Source organism: Anser cygnoides, chromosome 1 (genome assembly GCF_040182565.1).
Source record: "Anser cygnoides isolate HZ-2024a breed goose chromosome 1, Taihu_goose_T2T_genome, whole genome shotgun sequence".
Lineage (NCBI taxonomy): Eukaryota > Metazoa > Chordata > Aves > Anseriformes > Anatidae > Anser > Anser cygnoides.
Window position 1 is genome coordinate 87,629,256 of NC_089873.1, and position 21,719 is coordinate 87,650,974.

The 21,719-nt window shown below is 44.3% G+C and overlaps 1 protein-coding gene across 5 annotated transcripts in view; it reads right to left on the reverse strand.

Moving 5' to 3' along the window:
• Positions 1 to 43: 43 nt before the first annotated feature.
• Positions 44 to 21,719, reverse strand: part of PTGFRN (prostaglandin F2 receptor inhibitor) — a 103,546-nt gene continuing 81,870 nt past the window's right edge. For all 5 annotated transcript variants that reach the window (XM_048071586.2, XM_048071588.2, XM_048071584.2 and 2 more), the window contains 3 exons: positions 11,872 to 11,979; positions 4,874 to 5,179; positions 44 to 3,635 (listed from right to left, as the gene is read on the reverse strand). In XM_048071586.2, the coding sequence (XP_047927543.1) occupies positions 3,469 to 3,635; positions 4,874 to 5,179; positions 11,872 to 11,979 (581 nt within the window). In that variant the 3' untranslated portion in view covers positions 44 to 3,468. The remainder of the gene's footprint in view (positions 3,636 to 4,873; positions 5,180 to 11,871; positions 11,980 to 21,719) is intronic.

A 21,719-nucleotide genomic window follows, 5' to 3' on the forward strand; every position in this document is an offset into this window, starting at 1 on the left:
AGGGAACTCCCATAGCACAAACATCCAGACCCACAGCACAAACTTAATCAAAAAGGCTCTTTATTTTAAACAAAAAGAAACATTTTACACAGTATTGTTAGAACTATTGGGTACCTGCATTCCAGAACTGTGCCAAACACTTCATTTTGTAACTTTGAAATTAAAACAAAAGAAAGAAAACATCTTGCCCTTCTGCTATACGGATGTTCAAGCTTGTCCTGGATCAAATTCCAAGTGCCTGGAGGAATTTACCAGCTTACCCAGGAGATGTGGCAATGCGAACAGAGGAAGATCAACATGAGCCCTTAGGATACTTAGACAATACCACAGGTTGCAGCAGAGAGGATACGGATCCTTGCACAGCATCTCAGGCAGCTCACTCTCCTGATATTCTGCAGGTTTAATACACGACCAGGTGCACACACACCTCCATTCACACAAACCCTGGTCACACAAGAAATAATAATAAAAAAACATGAAAGTGACCAAGAGTCTTTTTTTTTTTCCCCACCATTGGAGACAAGATTTCCACTCTATTTTTAAAAAAGGGGATAATACAAAATTGGCACAAATAGAAGGAAATCTGTAGGGTAAGCCTAGCCCCTCAGCTTCTAGCCTTCCAACTACAGCAAATACAGGGTCTAAGGGGATGCAGCATTGCCTTCCAAGGGGCTGGCAGCGGTGTGAGCTAGCAGCGAACTTGCTTCACTTGGAATGACAAAGATGGTTTGTTACTGACCTTGAAGGAAGGCCAGCATTAGCTAAGGACATAGGGACCTTTCCCTAGAGGAGCAGGGAGCCCTGACCAAAATAACCCTGAGTTTTTTTCCGGCAGGGATAAAGTGTGCTATGTTGCGTGCTTGGGAAGAGATGGCGGGTCCCTGCTCATTCATTCCCTAATTATTGCCTCATGACCCTCTTTCCCTAAAACTTAACCAAGGGCACATAAATATGGAGTCAGTCTGCTCAGATAGCAAGCAACTGATGCTGTGCTTTGAACTTCACCACCACTACCAATCGCCTCACCCAAGACACCCCAATTCCACAGGTCTTTTCTGTGAAGAAAGCAGGTATTAAAGCAGGAAAGAAGCTGCGTAGATCAGTGTGGGAAGGACAGCCAGCACCCCAGACATCAGAATGGTGCTCCTTAACATCCAAGGAAAAGCAAGATTTCACTACAGCAGCCAAACAGGAGAGGAAGAAAAATTCTTGCTGTCAAAATGATATTTGAGTGAATTCTCTCCTCGATGCCCTTTCTTTGTAAAGCATCGCTAAAGATTTCTGGGCTTTCACAGTGGAAACTAGAGATTGCTTCTGCCCTGTTCCTCAGCAGAGGCAGCTACATCTGTCTGCGACATAAGCCTTTTCAGAGCTCTTCAAGAGAGGAGGAAAAACATACACACACACACACACCAGGACAGAAAGAGAAGCTGCTAGGAATGTTTAGGCCAAAGTCTTCCAGAGGTTTATAGGCTTTCGGTCTCTCAGCTCTAAAACCCTACACAAAGTGCCAGAGTCCAATAGTGAGTTGCAAGCTCCATCTCTGCAAATCAAGTCCATTTTGAAGATGCCTCATATTCAGCTTCCAAAAATTATTAGACATTGTGTGTGTACATATGTACAGTCAAGGTTAACCCACCAGCAGTGTGACTGTGCATATTTGCATGCTGGGGGCAGAACATAGCCTTCCAGAGAAAATTTTCATGCCGACCTCAGAAAAAAGGTCACAACACAAGCCAAGAAAACAAAACAAAACAAAAAAACCTTACTGAAAAAAAATGGAATAGCTGTAGTGGTGAGTGAAAGGGTCCACAAGCTAATGTGAAATGAGATCATCATAGCACAGACCTGCAGCTCCCCTGGAACAAGCTATTAGTGAAGGAGACTGTCTAGAACATAACTAATGTCTAAGATTGGCAACAGCACACCACAAACACTACCTTCTGCAGATGCCATCCTCCAGAGTCTTTTCTTTTATCCTACAAAATCTGTAAAGGATTGAGCCCTGACCTCATCTCTGCATTTTCAACCCTTCCTGGTGCAAGCTAGACCCTGGCTGTGGTACAGTCCTACTCTTTTGTTTGTACACAGTACTATACTCTGACTTTTATTGCTTAAAATACCAGCTGTGCTGGAAAGACAGAACTGCCTAGAAAAGCAGCTGCTCCCTTGGCAGGAGCCAGGTCAGTGTATGTGGAAGACCAAAGCAGGACTTCTTATAATATAGCACCTAGGAATATGCCTCAAACCCATGGGGAAAACCTCACTGCAGGCCCATGTACGAGACCAGGATCGCAGGTACTTTTTTGCTGCCCTCTTTAGCTTGCTCATATTCCTACCCTAAGCTACTGCAGTCAGACTCTGCTCACAGGTTCAAGGGTTACCACTGAGTGACTGGCAGAAGCAGCATTGGTATCTGGTCTGTGCATTTGGGGACAGTTTACCAGTCTCCTCTAAACATGATCAGTTGGCCAATTGCACACGAAGATCCATCTCACATTTTTCTCATGAGTCACGCCATTGCGAGTTGGGCAAGGCCTCTTGCCTCTGCCAAGGCCAGCAGAAAGCTGGGTCTTGTCTCTAGACACCATGTTGCCCCCCCGCCACAAGCAGAGCAGGGTCTGAGGCACAACGTGAGCAGCTGTAGAGAGGAGAAAAGAAAGTGGAAGGGTTGGGGAGCTGGTGGCCATACGCAGACATCCAACAAATGCTTGTCTGAAGAGTGACTCTTCAGGGCTGCCAAGTTAGCCCCTGTTCACCACAGTCAAGAGCTTTGAGCACGGAAAACTAGAAAAAAATAATAAGAAAAAAGTCTCAAAGACCTCCAGGCAAGTTATGCTTTCAGGTTAATTGTAAACCCTTTGAAAGCCAGGGAAGAGAAGGCATGCTGACAGCCAAAAATCAATTCCCTGCTGGAATAGCCTCATGAGGCACCAGTGGAATACCCTTCTCCAGGCTTCAAGCCAACGTGGAGAAGTCTGTGAGATACCAAGGTGACAGAGGAAGCAGACAGGATGCTGCAATGAGGGTAGAGGGGAAAAGTAGATTGGTTAACACAATGAAAATCTGACGATTCTACCAGTCCCTTCCCACACATTGCCCTCCCTGTCATGTTTTCATAGAGGAAGACCTTTTCAAAAACCAAGAGGGGCTAAACCAAAATATTTATAAAATAACACTTTAGTGAATTTTGTCACAGGGCCCTGCTGAAAGCAGGCTCAACAGTTTGTACATTAGAAGGACACAATCCCTATGCAGAAAGTGCTGCTGGAAAAAGGAGAACTTTGAGTCACTAAACATGGCCTGAAAGCTCTCGGGACATGATGTGTAACAAGGAGAAGCTTGAGGTCCAGGCTGAAATCAGAGAGGAAGTGTGCTGTCTTGTCTGGGCCTGTGAGCGAGTGTCTCAGCACAGTCCAAGAGCCCTGTGAGTCTCTCCCGAAACGCAAGCGTGCCTGGCTCCAGCACTCAGTCCATCTCCATTGACATCAGCCGGCGACGCTCTCGCCTTGTTTCCTGCACTTCCTTCTTGCAGCACCAACGGGAGCTGCAGTAGCCAATGAGGCAGGATAAGAGTCCGATGACAGTGGCCAGACCAATGCCAATCAACAGGGGATACTTGAAAGCATTCAGAACTGAAAAACAGGAAGGAAAACAAAGTTTAGATATCACAGAGAAATTTAAAGGTCGACATTATTTGTTCTTGCCTAAAAAAAGGGGGGAAATCCCAAATCTTTCAGTCATGGGCAGGTTAATTATTTTGGAAGGAAATTAAGCTAACTGATTTCTGTCTTTTGATGCCTGGGATACTGGTGTCTTACTGGACACCCTTACCTCTTCACCATATTTCTTCCTCCACCATTTCAAAGCTCTGGGGAGGCTGGAAGCACCAGAGAAACCTTGCAGTGAGACAGCAAAGTGACAATAGTTCTAAGAAGTACCCCATTACCTGTTTTTCCAAACAACAGCTATGCAAAAGTTCTCTATCAGAGGCAGACTGCAGCTGCAATCTCTTTATAAACCTGTTTCCAAATGGCAAGGACTTTACACTTTGCTTGATTAGAACTGCTCGTACCGTACATTCACTGCCACTCAGCAACTCTGCCTAATCAACCTCCAAAGTTGGTGCCCGAACAAGAAATTTGATTTGTAGGCACCTGATATTCAGTTAAAAGACAAGGTCAAGAAATGGAAGAAGCTTAGAAAGTACAGTTACGATAGTTATCTGCATAGTAGGGAGAACAAAAGTTTCTGATTCAAGTTCATGGAACTTCTCATTGTGACCTCTCCTGAAAATGCTCAGAAGAAAGCAACCAGTTCAAAACCTCTCCCAAATTCATTCTCCTCAGCTACGTGCTGAATGAAGCATCTAGCACACATCTAGCTTCTCACAAAGTCTAGCAACACTTGCAACTCTGATTGTAAAGCAGACAAGGCATTAAGTGCAAGGAGCAGCATGTCTTGTGGTTAGGAGAGGGAGGAAGGCATCAGAGCTCTGACGTTTTGTTCCCTGCTTTGATATTAACCATAACACGACTACTTCAGCACACCCCAGCTGCAAACCAATGCTTCCTCCAGCAGGGAGCAGGAGGATTAACACTTGGAGAGAATGCTACACCTTGATTAAAAGATGCCCTAGCTATTCAAAATGTCAGCAAGACATCAGGGAAAAGAACACTTTGCTCTTACGAGTATGACCTATTCAGGCCTACCTAGTTTATAGAATTTGGAATTACAGAAAACAGCAGCAAGAGGATAACAAAATCTAATGAGATTATCACAGGCATAATTAAAAACATACATAGAGAACATTTGCCACAGAAAAACATAACAAGGTGCTAAAAATCCCACAACACACACTGTAATCCCTTACCATCCATTTTCACAGATAGGAAGACGGGTTTGGCTTTGACGGCAGGTTCCCGCTGCCACACACCGGTGGCAGACCGTACCCATGGGGTCACCACGCAGTAATGGTTCCCAAAATCATGGTCCTCGCAGCCATGCACACGGAGACGGAATTCCAGCGGGCTGATTCTCTCCAGGCTGAGATCACTGCTCCCGTTTCTCCTGCTCTGCGTCACGATCCCTCTCCGGTCCACCGTGGCCAGCAAGACGGGCTCTCTGTCCAGCGCGAAGGAGCGCACGGCAAACCAGGAGACGTCAAAAGACATGTCATCTGCATTCGTGGACAAAGAAGAATTTGGACATGTTGGTGAGCTCCAAAGACTATTCACAGTGCCACTTCTCAGCAGAAAGGTTAATCTGCCAATAGCGAAACCAACATCAGACTGACAGTGGGGGTAGTGGAGGCAGGGAAGAATGCCCTGAACATGTCCTTTCTAGGAGCATTCAAGCAGTGAACTGCAATGAAATGCACTGACAGGAAGAATATAGCTGCACAGGGAGGGTGACTTACTATGGGGACAACATAAAGGAGGTTTCTTGCTTTCCTGCCTGTCATCCTAAAATGTGTATTTCATCTCTAAGTTTTCACAAAGCAGGCCTGGTACCATGAGAAGTTCTATAACTGTGCTGAGCCTACACTGAAAAGGGAGTAACAACGCTAGGTATTTGCTAGCAGAATGATTTGCAATCACTACCTTCACGCAGCACCTGCACAGCTACAAAATCAGAATGCTCTTTCCTAAAGGCTCCTTCTACACATTTAGTCTGCCTAAATGAATAGATTCTATGCAGAGCAGAAAAAAAATTACTTGCAAAAATACAAAGCATTTGGAAGCAAAGCCTGACCACAATGCTTTATGAACTTTTTCTGCAATTGTTAGTGTCATGGACCATCATGCACCATGCCTTGTATGAATTTTACTCTCTGAGGAGATAGCCTACAAAAACCATTTGCAGCACCTTCCACATTAACCTTGCTGACAGGTAGACAGAGCTCATCAGCACATTTAGCTCTTCCTATGTTCGTGCAAAATGCTATTGATCCCATTAGCAGATCTCAATCTTAACCCTATTAGGCCATTGTAGCTGAGTATCTGCTTTAAAAATCAGCACTCCGCTTTGCTAACGTGAGCTCAGTAATACCTGTTAAAGGGTCTGAAACCTGGCATGACCCACAGCGTAGACAGAAAAGGGTTTCAGATGCCTGCTCACTTGGTTCAACAGCAGTTCTTCCTTCCTGGCACTTAACAAGCTGATAGGCCCAAACTGGAAACAGAGGGTACTATTTCTGCCCTGAATTTTGTGCAGACATTGTGCAAGGGGATTAACCTTTGCACACCTAAGACGGTCCTATGACTTTGGGCATGTATCAAAACTCCACTTGCTGGTATTGAGATCTGTGAAAAATACAGTATTAGCAATCTGAAATTTAAAACTGATCTTTCATCTAATCCCTGAACCTCCTGCTGTACTTAAATTATTTGCAGATATAAGTGAAGACAACTTTTAAGCTGTTATCAGGCAAGCTGACATCTTAGGAAGACAGGGAACCTTGGAATAATCTTTTAAAGCAGGGTAGGGACATCCTCAGTTCTGCTACTGGAGGTACAGCATCAGCTGGCCCGCTGCTACAGTCCCCCTTACTGCAGACAAAAACCACTCATTGTTTGGGGTATAAATCCCCAGTAAGGTACACTGTTTCTACACACATCTCCAAAAACAAAACAAAAACCTGAGGAAGCAGATGGAAGCACTCAGTCACTCCCAGAGACACTGGCTGACCAAACCATTTGGGACACCAGCCAGTTTATTGCCCTGCCTGCCATGGCCAGCTGCTCCAGGTGACAACACAGAGCCTCAAGAGAGCACCTCATGTGTTTTGCAGCCCTATCGCGGGAAGAAGTTTCCTGGCCCCACATGGCGGTGAGCATTGGTCATATGGACCAGCAGCGCTCATAACAATCACAGTTTCCCATCATACCACAGATACTACCATTAGCTACTTGGCATACCACTCCAATCCCCTCCCTGGAAAGCAAAGCTAATAAAGATCACCACACACACATTTTCAGTTAACAGGACTAAACTTTGACCGCTGCCTTGTGTACTCACCCGACTAGCTGTGGGAAACAGGGCTTGAGAGAGCTCCGTTTCTATAAACTATTCTTCGTCTCTGCCGCCTGTTTATGCCAAATACAGTATTAACACCAGCCACAGGCAGTCAGGTTGGGAATGACCAATTCCTTCCGAAGATCATCAAGGCTGACATTTGCTCCGTGCTTCCAGGTACAGTGGGAGCATATGGACACCTTCCAGGCTACGTCCAACTACACTGAATACACCATTGCATTTACTAAAATAGATTTCAACAGTAAGCTTGGGTGGGGGGTAAAAAATAATCTAGCCTTCAGATTCCCAGGGGATTTACTACCGTTGAAGAAGTCCTCTGTTTTAGTCTCACTTAATTTGAGGTTCTCTTCCCTCAACGTACAAAGATGAATGCAGGCACTTGCTGTCATTTTGAAATAGCTGAATCTGTCTTCTGTAATTACAACATGGGACAACAGTATTATGCCAACATATTTTATTAGTCAGTATACACAGTGTGCAATTAGTGACTCACTGCAGACAGTCAGAGGGAGGATTTGGCTCAGAGTGCTCTTTGTCGCTATCCTCCTTGAACTAGCTTCATACAGCAAAGTCATCTGATTCGTTTCTATCTCACATTTTTCATGCTGTAAAAACACAGTAAAATTTAGCAAAACAAGGACACAGATCAAGCGCTCTCTAAAGATCAGTGACGGCCACGCCGAACAGCTCCCACATGCTAACAAATACATGATTTTACTGACAGAAAAAAGGCCACACGCTAGGCTTCCCAAAAGCATCTGTTTAACTCCACACACACTTTGTGTCCATGTTGACAAGTCAGACACTCAGTTTTTGTCCCCAGTCTACAAAAAACAAAACAGAACCACTTGACCCACAGACACACTTATGACTACAAAGGTTTCTTTCACCATAAAGGACAGGAAGGGACCATGCATTACAGAAAGCTCGGCACTGGGATGTTGTGCTACAGAAGGCCACCAAGGACCTCAGCACCCACAGCTCGTGCAACTCAGCTCCTTTCATACAGGAGCACAGAGCGCTGGATGCTTCACAAGCTCTGTAAGCAGAGGAAGAGTGGTGCCATCCTTCTTCCCTCCTCAGCTAGTGAGCATCATCAACATGTAAAGCACATCTTTATGCACATTTCGATTTAACACACAGGACTAAGCTGTCTGGGTCTCAGCTGCTTCTCTGGCCAATCACCCCACAGAACTGGGAATCCAATTTCTAGACCAGCTCCTAGGAACCATGCACTTCCACTGCTTAGAATGGAGCTCTCTCAGCTTCTTGTTACAGTGCTGAATCACAATTTTGAGACCCTTTTTGTTTACTACATTTAAATGAGGTTGAATAGGGCTTCCTAGAGAGCTGAGCAAACCACTTCAAGCCATACAAGAGGTAAACAAGCTGGTTTTGTTAAATTCTCCAGAGTGCCCACTGGGTCCGTCTGGAGCAGATTTAAAAAAAAATAAATTCTTTCAGGCAGAGTAAGTAATACTTTTAAATCCCTAAGCACATAGCCCAAGAAGGGGTGATCTGGGAAGTCTAGAGAGATCATTTGTGAAAATGTGTATTCAACAGAAACATCAGAAGCAGCTTTTGTATCTTCAGGGCACAGAAGTACTACTACTATTCCCCCCTGACACACACATACTTCCCTCATATCAATTCAAAACACCAGCTACAGATGCCAAGCCAAAGAAGCACTTCTTTAGACGGAATGGTTGCTGCCATGTACTGAGCTCAGTAATACACACTCCACTTCAGCAAGGTCTCAAAGAAGCAGAGGAAATTAAACCACGTAGCAGTCATGACAAAACCTTTTCAACCCTTTTGAAAGTTTCCCACAGGGTGGGTGTGTGTACTCACACACAGTTGTGAATTGCCTCTACTAGAGGATGGGCCAACCCATAAGTAATGCTTCTAGAAACAAATGCGTGTAAGAAGGGGACTTACAAAGATCATTGGTCACTTAACTTTTACTCAGCTCCTCGGAAGTACTTTATTTCTCTGATTGTGGACACAAAGAGGGAGAAGAGCTGGCACCTGACACCTCACCTTACTACACAAGGTATACATGCTGATCTGCTTGCATACTTGTAACGTCGCTCTACATATACAAGAGCAGAGCCAGCTGGCATACCGAGTACATTCAGACTGTTCAGGAAGTGGATTTAACAAAAGATCTTATGAAATTCCCTGATCCCTCTTTGCTCACAAGAGGGCCCACAATACACCACTGCAGAAGGCCTGACCCCAGAAGAGCAGACCTCCCGAATGACCCACAGAACAGCAGTATAGCAACACGCATATGCAATTGCTCTGCTCTCCCTTCTCAACAAGTTCCCAAATGGAAAGGCCATGCCTGCACTGCTGTCAGCTGTTTTCTTCTAGGAGATGCTGGCAACTCTTGCTTTTCCTATCTTGTTATCTGGTGTAGGCTTTCCCCAACAACACGCCTTATTTCCCCACTGGGATGAGACAGCACTGTAATTTTCACAGTCTGTCTAATGTTTTGGCATTCATTTAAAATGTAAATTCTCCATTTTGGTTGTGAATTAAATTGTGGTACTGAGTGTAGAGACCCATCAGAGATGGGATATGGGGGGAAAAATGTTCCCGTTGAATGATTACATCTGGTTGTTACTAGATGAGCCCTTAAGGTCCTCCTCCGCATAATTTGCTGTTACCCAACTGCTCTCGTCCTCTCCATCTCTCAGGACAGAAGGACAAGAGAAATCTGCACACCCTGCAGCTGCTGCACAGATTCCAGATGTTCCCTGAAGCTCTGCTGCCCATCTCACCCAGAGGACCAGCAAGGACCGGAGAGGGGCCAGCTTCTTAGGCCCAGCTGAAATGCCCTCATGGGACTTCCCCACAGAGACACATAGAACAGGGCTGGTCAGACCCCATATCTTGCTCTTTCAGCAACTGCAGGCTCAGAGCATGGACCAAAATGTTTCCCCAACGCTTGCCACAATGCCATGCTGCTTTACTCCTCTCTGTGGGTTCCTGTCCTGCCCCGTTACAGACAAAAATCCACAACAAAAACAATGGCAGCAAACGGAGAGGCAGGGATCTGCCATTTCAAGATGATATTACCCAGTTACGGAACGCATTACAGTGCTGACATTTAAAACTCTGTGCTGGCTGCTCATGATCTCTGGAAAGGGCAATGTTTCCAAATACAGGCATCATCTATCAATTCAACAGACATCCTTACTCTCTCAAGAATTTTCCCAGTTTAAACTTAACTGTGCTGATCAACAGCTCCTTGAAGAGGCCACCTTTTTATTTAAATCCATTTGATTACCCTTATCTTGTCAGTGCTTCTGTCTCAAGCTACCAAACACACAAAAACATCACAAACCCAACTGCAGCAGAGCACTGACAGGAGAGCCCCTCTCTCAGTAAGTGGCCTCTTTTCAAGTTTTAAGTGGGTCAGGGATGCTGAGGCCTCTTTCACAAGGCAACCCCAAGCTTATTTTAGCTGTCGAACACCAGGAGAAGCAGCAGCTGCTCCCTGCCAGCAATTATTGCTCTGCAAAGGAAGCCAGATGCTTTGGGTACTGCCTTGCAACAATACCTTTAACATCTTAGAAACACCTCAACTTTAGAAGATGCTTTCTGCTGAGCAGAAACTGCAGGACAGATGGAGGCATATGTACAGACGTACGTTGCTGCAGACTGTCCAATATCCCAGGCTATGACTCTTTTGACAACAATAAAGTTTACTCAGCATTTCCCCCCTACCAAGCATTTCAATAATACGATCTACAGACTTCTATCATTTTCTCACAGGCAGCACAGAACTGTAATCTAGGAAATTGCCTTCCTGCTACACTCAGATTTAACATCGAACAGACATTCTGCAATTTCAAAGTGATGGAGCTTCACTAAACTTGGTACTTCATCTCATCAACTATTACACTAACTAACGTTTGCCACACAGCCCCTTTTTTGTAGTGGCTTTTGCATAGATTTCTAAGTCCCACATGAATCATAGTATCTTCATATTTAAGTAGATATATTTATATATTTATATTTAAATACATCTTTACAGATTTGTTTAAAATATTTTTATATTTGCATATAAAAATGACTTTAAAAAACACACTAAACTCACTCCAAAGCCACATTTTGGGTACAATAACCAGAGCTACTCTCACAGCCTTTTGATGAAAAGCAGCTCAGGCAATGTTTGGCAAGCAGCTAAGTTTTGAGCAATTCTCTGAACTTTTCGGCCCTTCACAAAAATCTGTCTTTAAAGTGTCTGCTGTCCCTTTCATAGTGATTAGGTACCGTGCTTCTTTTTTTCTTCTACACAAAGAAAGGAAGCTCACCTTTGAAGGCATCAGGAAGTAATGCTCATATTCAGTATTTAGGCTGCAGAAGTCAATTTCTGCAATTCTTAGTATTATGTTAAGCCTTAAATTCACTGTAAAGTTCTAAGCTGACTGGCCAGGTGATTTTAAGATTTGTTTACAGGTAACTGCTTTCTCCTAACAGGGTTTGCCAATAGACCTTCTTTCTAATTGAAGGAGACAGTAATAGCTTTCACGCCCATCTAGTGGTTGCAGGCTGATTGCCAGCAGTGGGGTCAGTTGGTGCAGACAGCACAGGGGTTAGGAATAAGAACACTTTTCTCCCCTCTCACCTCAGAACGTGAAACACAAATCTTGTTTTAAACTTGGCCGTGTAAAGCAAACATTCTCTCCTGTATTTATCTAGTTCTGTACAACTTTAAAAGTTCTCAATTCTCCAGCTTCACTCACATGACACAGGGTTGTAACAGCTGGTATACAATCTGGAGGCGAATGAGTTACAAGTAAAATATTTTCTTCAAAATACCTGGCTCCAGTGCCATTCCATCCGTTGTGATGATACAGAGCAAGTCTGCCAGTTCACCCTGGTAAATCGTCAGGTTGTCAGAATGCACGGAGACATTAAACACAGGACCTAGAAAAGAGTAACCACAATTATTCATGACAGGCTTCTCTTCAATGTCCAAAAGTATTCTTGCATATTTTTGAATCTCCCTCTACATGTTTGCAGAAACAGAGCTTTGAAGTAGGGACGAGCAGTCGTGCAAGTTTGGGCAAAATAGTTATCCATTTTTAGCCACTAATTGCTGCACTAATACCCAGACTGCCAGACCTGTCACACAACACAGAAATCGCTGCCCCAGTCTTCCTTCCACTGTCCTGCACAAAACGAGCCTTTCTTCCACTGGTGACTTCTCTAAGAAGAATAGAGTTCAGGTCCTCAGGCTAATCCAGCACAGATCATTTTGGCTGAGGCTGTCAACAGGAATTCAAGTTAGAGCAAACCAGTAATTTAACCATACAGGAGGTTCTGCTGCGGAACTGAAACACAGACAATACAAGAAATGCATCTGATAACACTTTTCTGTGGGTTTTCCTTCAGGCTCTGCTACAGATAGCTTCTTTTGTACAAGATGTCTCAATGCCCAAGGGTATAGTAACTCCTTCAGCTGTGAAGTGATGATGATATTGATGAAAACCATTAGGCTGTTATGAAATGCTCAGACACCATAACAACATGTGTGTTTGACTTCTGAGATGCAGAAGATTAAAAAAAAAACAACACAACTTGCCCACATTTTTGACAACAACTACATCTCTGGTGCAAAGTTAACAAAACCACAATTCCTCAGACATGCCTACATTGCTAGGTACTCTCTGTATCACAGGGCAGAAAATGAAGAATGCATCAAAATACCCTTAGTGATTTTTCTACTAAACAAGGCAGAGGAGATAAGCAGGAGGAAAGCTGATGCCAACTGTGGCCTCCTGAATGGCTTTGGGGAAAGGGGCCAGGGAACCCAAGAAGGCACTTGGGATTCAGATTTAAAATTAACTTGTTTTACTTTCTCTGGACTCTCTTAGCTGCCATCATTACCCGGCTCAGCTACCTCTGGAACAGCAGGAGCAGCAACAAGAATAGAAAATTAGTTTGTAAACTGCTGGAAGTTTTGCCATCCTCTGCTCTTACATGCTAACAGTTTAAGCACAGGACTTGTAAATTCCAAATCCATTCAAGATCTGTGGCAAACAACACTTTTGACGGAGAACATTTAAGGAAATCAGCCAAGCAACCCACTTGTCCCCTGCCCTCCCAACAGGTTTCTGTGAAAAGCAATGCCGGTAGCTCACCACACTGCACACGCTTATCGCATCACTTCCAAACCGAGGTTCTGGACAGAAACGTGGAGATGCCATGAAGCTAGAGCTGTCATTTTTGGTGAAACTATTCTAGACTACAGGGGCCTCGCCTGTTTTCTTCAGCAGAAATTACGCAGCACACTAAGAAGTAAATTCCAATTACAATGCAAAAATTATTCTGTGGCTTCCAAAATCCCCCCCACAATTTCCACAGCACACAGCCTGCTGTGTTCTGTTATACCGCAAACCTCTTATAGTCTTCTCTGCCCCAGAAGCAGTTGCACTTTGTACACAAGGACTTCGTGCAAAAATATCCTAACAATTGGTACCCATTTTCACACCAGAAGTCCTCTCTATTGAAAAACAAGATTGTAAGTTGACCCACCATACAAGGATAAAAAGGTTGGTAGAGATGCACTAGAGGTTAACACATACACATGGACTAGTGGCCAGGACTCCTGTGTGCTTATGCTAGAACATAAAAGGATATTTAAGGAAACAAGAGACCCAGAATGCTCTGAAGTATAGCTGCTAAGGTAGTGACTTCATGAGCAGGCTGCAGCCCTAACTTAAGTTTAGCATGATGGGATCCCTTTCTGAGAAAATGTAAAAATATTAATTTGATTGCTTCCTCATACTCTGTCCAGTCTTCCTACAGCAATTCCGTGTTTCCTGACGCTCCTCCTGCCTGCCACTTACACACTCTAACCATATTCCCCTTGCAGCTGACTTGATTATTGCTCTTCAGATAAAAAATGTATTTCACTTTTTTGGGGGTGGGGTGGGGTAGTTGTGCAGACAGAGGTTCAAGCACCCCTGTCCTTTGAATGTCATTAGGGTAAATGCCAATTTGCTTGGTTGGTCTCTCGGCCAGGAGATGCCATATCACAGCAACACAGCACGCCATACAAACCCTCTAGTTCTGGGTCACAAAGTACATCTGTAGCCTACCTGCGTGTGAAGAGTCAAAGCTTCCTAGGCAATAAGAAGGCTGCTCAGCAGCACCTGCTCGGTCATTTCATGATCATACTCCCCCTTGGTAAGCCACAAACAGTAATTTCCCTTTGGTTATTTCCCTACAAGGGTACAAAACTCCTAAAAATTACCATCTGGAACTCCAGGGGAAAAATCACTGCCCTGTGTTAGAAAGACTGGATTTTGACAGAGGCCAGAGGTATCTCAAGGCTGTGCTTCTTCCCTCTTTCTAGCTGAAGAGGGGGAAAAATATTATTTAATTAAATGCTTTTTAAAATGTAAGTAAACTTTATTACAGTGAAGTCTCCTTGGTCACCTTGAAAACTGCAGCTCCTTAGGAGGAGCATGTTTCTACCTTAGCAGTACTGCAGACCTTCTGCCCACATGCCCCATGCCCTGGGCCTCAGGCTGCCCTCAGGCATGAAAGGGCAGAATAAAGAATCTTCATTGATAGTTTTTCCCTCACCACAGAACTTGAAAAGACAGGAGGCTGCTTGCAACAGAGACACCTAATTTAGCCCTGATCTGGATCAAGACAACCGTGTAACCCCTTGCCATCCAACACAAGGTACACTTGCCAGAGCTGCAGTCACTGCACAGCCTGGGAAAGGTTCACAGAAGCTGACAATGTGGCTTTATTCCTCATGAAAAGTCTACCCCTTCTCTGTAGAAGGGTTTGAGCTTTTCAGTTTGGTTTTATTCTAAAGAAAAAAAAATGACAAGAGTTTTTAACCTAATAACGTGTATGATTTATGTCCCCCTGGCTTAAATAATTTCGTCTGGCTTCAGCTGAACCTGCCTGACAACAGAATAAGAGAAGCAGGAATGAACTGCATGAGAATCTCAAGCAAAGGCAGCAGCAAACCAGTGTTTGTTAGTGGGTTACAAGCAAAGCCATCACCTTAGCTAACTGGGTATCTTCTTTATTGTAGGCTCAAAAAAAGCACTTTGGTTAAAAAAAAAAAAAAGACACCAGAGCAAACACAGGATGCTTGCAGACACCTTTTCAAGGCTCTTGAGGACCTCCCAAGACAAACATGCCACAAAGTCTTCTGTGAGGTGTGGATCTTTTTTTTCCACCCATTACCATCACATCACAGTATTCACGCAGCCCTGGATCTAGACTCCACCAAGAGCTCATCACACAAAACCCAAGTGGTGTCCTTAAGTTTTTAGCCTCCAAGTAAAAAAAACAAAACAGCAAAAACCCAACCATACACACTCAACCCCAAGCTTACAGCTGCAAGCACTTGGTTAACAGGAAACCCTCAGAAGACAGGGACAACAGCAACAACTATTGGTGTCTCTCCATTGCCATGTTCAAGTGTTTGCAGTGTCACAGGAAGGAATGGGGAGGTAACAAACTCTCCTTCGACAAGATCTGAGTGCGTGCCACATTAACATTGAGAAAAAATAGAACTCTGCAGACAGATGATGTGGCTTTTCTCACCTTGCCACCTGTATTTAACAGTTTGAAATACTGTTGTTGGCAACTACAGGTCACTCGAGAACAAACAAGCTGGAATTTAGTTTCAAGTGCAAGGCTGACAGATGAAGCATGACTTGCAAAGCTCATCAGGAACAAAGCAAAGTGTAGGGAAGCTATTCAGTAGGTTGAAATCTGAAAAATAAGTGGATTTGAGTAACTTCTGGTTTGAACATAAGTGTCATAATCTCAGCTAGTTCAGAAACTAAAAAAGCAGACTTACAAAATAAACCAGCATTCCCAATTCTAAGAGCCAAGCATCAATTTTCCCCTATATTGTCATCCTCTACTAAGACCTTTGATTTAAACTAAGCCAAACACTCCGTTTCTCACTAAAGTAAGGCTGTATGTAAGCTTAGAAATGTCCCTTTAAAAAATTATTCTTAAATAAAGTAATAACAATTTTATATTAAAAAGCAGCTACTGTCAAGATAGGAAAAGAAATAGTTTTCAGAGTCATTTCTTGACTTCTGAATGTCTGAAAAACACTTAAAAAACAGAAGTAACTGAGGTAAATTGAAATTGAAAAATTGGTAAATTGAAATTGATCAAATGAAGTTTACTAGTACATATCTAGAAGTGCTTAAAAAGAAACTGTGTTCCAGGATCAGGACTTGTTTGGTTTAATTATTCAATTAATTTACTCAGCTTAAGGATTTATGTACTGGAAAAAAATAAATCTTGAGCCTTGTTTACCTGATGTCACCCTACTCTCCCTGCTTTCCATCACTGCTCAGTAATCCGAACACTTTAAATCTGCAAGAAAAGGAAGGGGGGTGAAAGAAGAATAACCAAAAACCAGTTAACATCTGGATTTACAATAGAAGAGTTAATTAACCAGGTCCTAGGTGACGTTTTGGTCTTTTCTACTTCATCTCAGGCACTATTTCTCTGCAAAAACAAGTTCTAATCTCCCCACAGAAAGGAGTTACTTTCATTTTCCAGACAAAGTAGGGCAGAGAAAGGTCAAGTAATCTAACTGGCAAGAGAGATCCAGACCAGGCTGCTCCAGCAACAACCCTGTACCCAGTCCATTACCGAGCACAGCGGCAGCAATCACTGCATCCAGCTCCACTGCTTGCAATCAGCCAGCATCACGGACCACAAGGGGGAAAAAACTGATGCAATCCACAAGTTCTCCATCATCCAAAGTATTACTCATATCTGCCCTGGCAGCGGATGATCCGCTCAAACTGAGGATCCCATGATCTGCCTCTCCAGACAACAAGCTCCTTCACCCGCACCATTTCAGCCCCCGTCCTCTCCCAACTTCTTCACAGAGCTGTTCCCCAGCGAGTTTCACCCCAAGCCTCATAATAGCCATTACTGGAAGAAGCCCCTAGTAGTTTAGTCTGAGGTTTGTACTTCCAGATACAAATTAGTGCACACAGGCACAAAGGCATACAATGACAAAGCACGTTCCTGTCCATTAACAGTGGCTGGAAAATACCAGCCTCTCTCGCCAAAGAGTTTCTGCTGTATTGCTGTTCATTCATTTCCACGATTAAGGTTTCTTTCCTTTAAGAACCTTTCTGCTTTACTTTCTTGCAGCTGAGTATCTCTGGGTCATTGCAGGGCATCATTTCATTTTAACTGCCAGTTCAACATCAATACTCAGCTCATATTTCCGAAGCTCTTAGTTTATCTCAACTTCTTCCAAAGCGAATGATAATACATTGCTGTGCAATGAGCTCACATGCAGATGTAATCCAGAGTTGAAGATTTAATTGAAACACTTCCCTTAAAGTTCTCTTTTATTTTTGCCTCTCCAGAGCTATTTGCCCTTTGTTGAATGGCACAGAGGAAAGCCAGCTCAGAGCACCGCCCAGCTCCAAATGGTCCTCTCTCATAACATACTTGTGAATACACGATTAAAAGCTTCCTTCTTTCTGCTTTCCTTAAGGCAAAGGAAAATAAGTCACTTCTGTGGAAACCTCAGTGAGCATAGAGAGGGCCAAGACAACCTAGACACTAACCTGGGTTGCTGGGTACAGGCTGAAAGGGATAGAAGATTAAAGGATGAATGCCAAAGAAGAATATATGGCTCCGGGATAAACCAGATGGATTTCACAGAGACCAGGTGATTGAGCATAAAAAAAACAACAAACAAACAAACAACAACAAAAACCAACTACAACAACAACAAACCAGCTCCAGGCCAGCTGGAACCATTTATACCCAGTACCTGTACACAGACCTGTATCAGATAAGCGCTCTGATCTCAAGCAAGTTCCCAGCTATTAGAAGCCCACTTTTGCTGGCTGGCTCAGTTAAGTCTGACGGTGATAGTGTGCACACACCAGAAAAAAAATAGTCAACCTCTCACATCTGCAGCTCAGCCGTAGCAGTGCAAAGGCACTGCCACTGGAGCAGCACCTCCAGATGACCAGGAGAGCTGATTTTACAAGGGAGAGATTTCAGGCAAGGTGGGCAGGATCATAAGCCTTACAAGAAGCTGTCTTGATATGCTGGCTTCAAAAGGAAAACAGGAAAAAACAGCAGAAAACAGACGTGTTCCAGGCTGAAAGAAACGCTATGTATATATACACACACATCATCTGATCGCTCCATGGGGGAGAAGCAGCATTTGGGCTTCAGCAAGAACGATGAAATGAAATTAAGAGAAAATCACGAGACAAGCACTAGCAGCTGGTCTTATCCCTCCCATTGCTGGGCAAGCTTTGAGAAGGGATGGTAGCACTTCTGTTTTAAACTGAGCTGACCAAAAAGCAGCACTGAAGAATATTACTTCATATGGGGTGAAGATTACTTCATATCCTCCTGCTTCTTTCCCAAATAAGATTAGTTTGCTTATAGCTACTGGACATACAGCAGGCATTCATTTCCTAAAACTAGCCTAGTGCTCCATGTTATTCATAAGGCCTGACCAGAGGACTCTCAAGATCCCCCTCTGGTCTTAAAATACATCCAGCAGAGAACAATCTGCCATTGATTGAAAATATGCAAACTAAAGACTTACGAGGCTCCTCCTTCCCCTCCCCTCCTCCTCCCCCTCCAGTTTATATAATTCAGTGAACAAAATCCACTTTTTTTTTTTTTTTTTTTAAGTTCAGGAAGTTTCAAACAAATGCCTTTACATTAACATTTCAGATCATAAACTAAGTGGAATAAATACGTCCCACTGCAACAGCAAGTGGAGAAAGAAGAGAGGAGGTCTCTCTGCTTGCAGCCAGCAAGTTCTGCCTTGAATGGAAAGAATCCGAGCGAGACATTTTCCACAGATGTTCATGGAAAAACATTTCGGAGCACTGCCACATTTCAAGCCCATTGTGGCAGGAAACACTGAAGTTTCATGCGCACAGTCCCCAGCTCATATAAAATGCTTACAGGCCTCCTGCTGCTCAGATAGATCACGCTGCATGACGCGTACGCACACCAAAACCCTTCCTTGAAGCATTGCTCGACTCAGAGATCTGGGAGGGAGTCAAGCTGGAAGGAAGGATTTCCAACCCAAGCAAGCCTCCCTGCCCCCTACTGAAGAGGAATCAATAAAAACAGCCGAGAAAGAAATTCCTCCTACCACTAAAACCTTCATGTAAAACCTTTAAGGGCTTCCTTCTGCTGAAAACGCTGCTTCCATATCGATCCCCTCCCCACTTCATTCCCCGCATGGTGCCAGCTGAAACTGCTGTGGCAGCCCAAGCCCTTGCAGTCGGGAGGAGACAGGAATGCCTTCTGGTTTTGAAGTTACACTGCATTAGCATTGCCCCTCCACTGCCACACTTAAAGCGCTTCTCTGCTACACTTTGAGACCCTTGAAGTCAGGAACACTGTTAGCAAGGTAATTGCACTATCGGGGACAAACACGCTCATAAACCACTCACCACATACCCCCATTTAACTCGGGATTTAGCAGAGAGGTGCCTTCCAGCTTTTGCAGTTACCCGCAGAGCTACATGCCCCTCTTTGCTGTCTCTGACCCTCTCTCGGTTAGCTTCTTCCCTCCAGTTTTGGGGAACCTCCCATTTTCCCCAGAAAATCTAGCAACCTCAGCAGTTCTGCCTTACACCGTTCCCATTTAGGAGAATCTGGCACCAGCTTCTCTTTTTGGAGAACAAGTTTGGCAGCTGCCTGTACCGCAGGATGCGAGACAAGGGTACGATATCTGAGCTGTGCTTTTATGGCTGCTCCACGGCTTTGCCACTTACCTTTGGCTGCCTGACCTGGTCAGAGTTTGCACCAAAGAAAGCAGAAAATCTGGGGGAAGGAGGGTATGTAATTAGGGAAGCAAGCCTGCCAGCATCCGTTCTGACTGTGCTCGTCATGTGTCATCATCATGCCCACAGATGAATGTCCAGCATGGATATCTGAGCAACTACTGAAGGACACAAAGTTCATCCATCGGTTGAATAAAGGTATTTTAAGCCAGATTTCGCTACATGGCGAGACTATTTTGGGAAGCAGCTCTCCAGCAAATTGTGCCTGGGATCTCATTTCTGCCTTCATTCTCTTGTAAAGCATGGAAGGCTGACAGGGCTTCAGGACCGTCCCTCCCCCTGCTCCGGGAATTCACACATTCCCAGGGCAGTGCAGCGGGCTGCCTCCCCTTCTTCACCCCACGTGCCGGAAATCCTAGCTGGGCGAAGAGGGAGCGAGTAGAAGCTGACAGCAGAAAGAAGTCAAGACTGTGACATGCACACTTCCCTCCCTTGCATAGCTCACAGGTTTCCCTCCGAACCATGGATATTAATAGCCTCTTGCCAAACCTTTTGGATGGGAGTTCAAAGTGACATAATGCAAGCAATGTCGGCAGAGTCACCAAGCACCACTTTTGTGCAGGAAAGCCCCCACGTCAGCACTTGCAGGGGGAGGTTTGGGCCAGATTTCATCCCTCCTGGTTTCTTGCATCAGCCCTTTGCAAGACTTGCTCTCCCACTGCATCTGATTGAAATAACAAGAGCAGCAAGGCTGAAGCTACAGCCCATTAAAACCATATTTCTAGAAGACAAATCTACAGCAATACTCAGCTGTGACAGCGTTACTCCAAGAGCCTTTTGGAACATATGCAAACTAATAGGATATTTTCAGAACAATAACTTAGCATAACACTAGAAAAGCCAACTGGGATGACCTAGAACTGAACAGGCACTGAGCTGAGTCCCCGTCCTCTCTTTGACCAGCTTAGGTCAGGCTGTGTCTTCAATAGGGTTCGTATCAGGATGATACACTTCAAAACTTCTTACAAAGTGAAGTCCTCATTGCACAGCTGCCCCCATGCTCAGCCCTTGTCCTTTTCCCTGCACACTGGCTACAAAGAAGCTGAGGTTTTAGAAATTACCTGGTGGAGAATGATTACCTTAGTTATAGAGACAACCAGAAGTCAAGCTGCTCTAGCCTAGTCACAGCCACCTCTTCCCAAAACCCTTCAGTCCCAACATTATATGCAGAGTAATTCAGTTCATGAAGAATAAAGGATGCAAAGAGAGACTTTCACCCAAGCTGTGTTTGTGAACAGCAATAGGAGGGTGCAGGAGGTTTGAGATAAGCAGCTAAGCAGAGAGCTCCAACACAGGACACGCCCTTGGGCTACGCCAAGAGCTCTTTACAAGCGTTCAAGTCATCACGAGCTTGGTTTATCGAATCACAAGATGAAACTCTCAGTCATGAGTGCACCGCCATTACAAAAACAACTCTGCAACAGTTCCCACCCACGCACCATGATAGGAAGTCAGCGTTAACACGCACCTCTGGCGATTCAAACCACCACTGCCCCACTTTCTCTTGCCCCAACAGTACACCAGGACAGGCACGCTTCTCTAGGAAAACTCCGCCAGGCAGGGTATGTTACAGACAAAGGTGAGGATTTCAGCAAGGATGTGGGGAACAGGATGCACATCTGGGCACTGAAATTCACTCCAACTCGTGGAGCTTTGCAAATCAGCCACAAGAGGCTTTAAAGGTCTTCAGCAGCAGGATACACTTGCTGAGATTGTTGAAAAATTGCCATTTCCTTGACCTGACCATTTTCTGCAATTACATCAACATGAAGGTGTGCTCAGGCAATTTAATGCTATGCTAATGAAGTTTGTTTT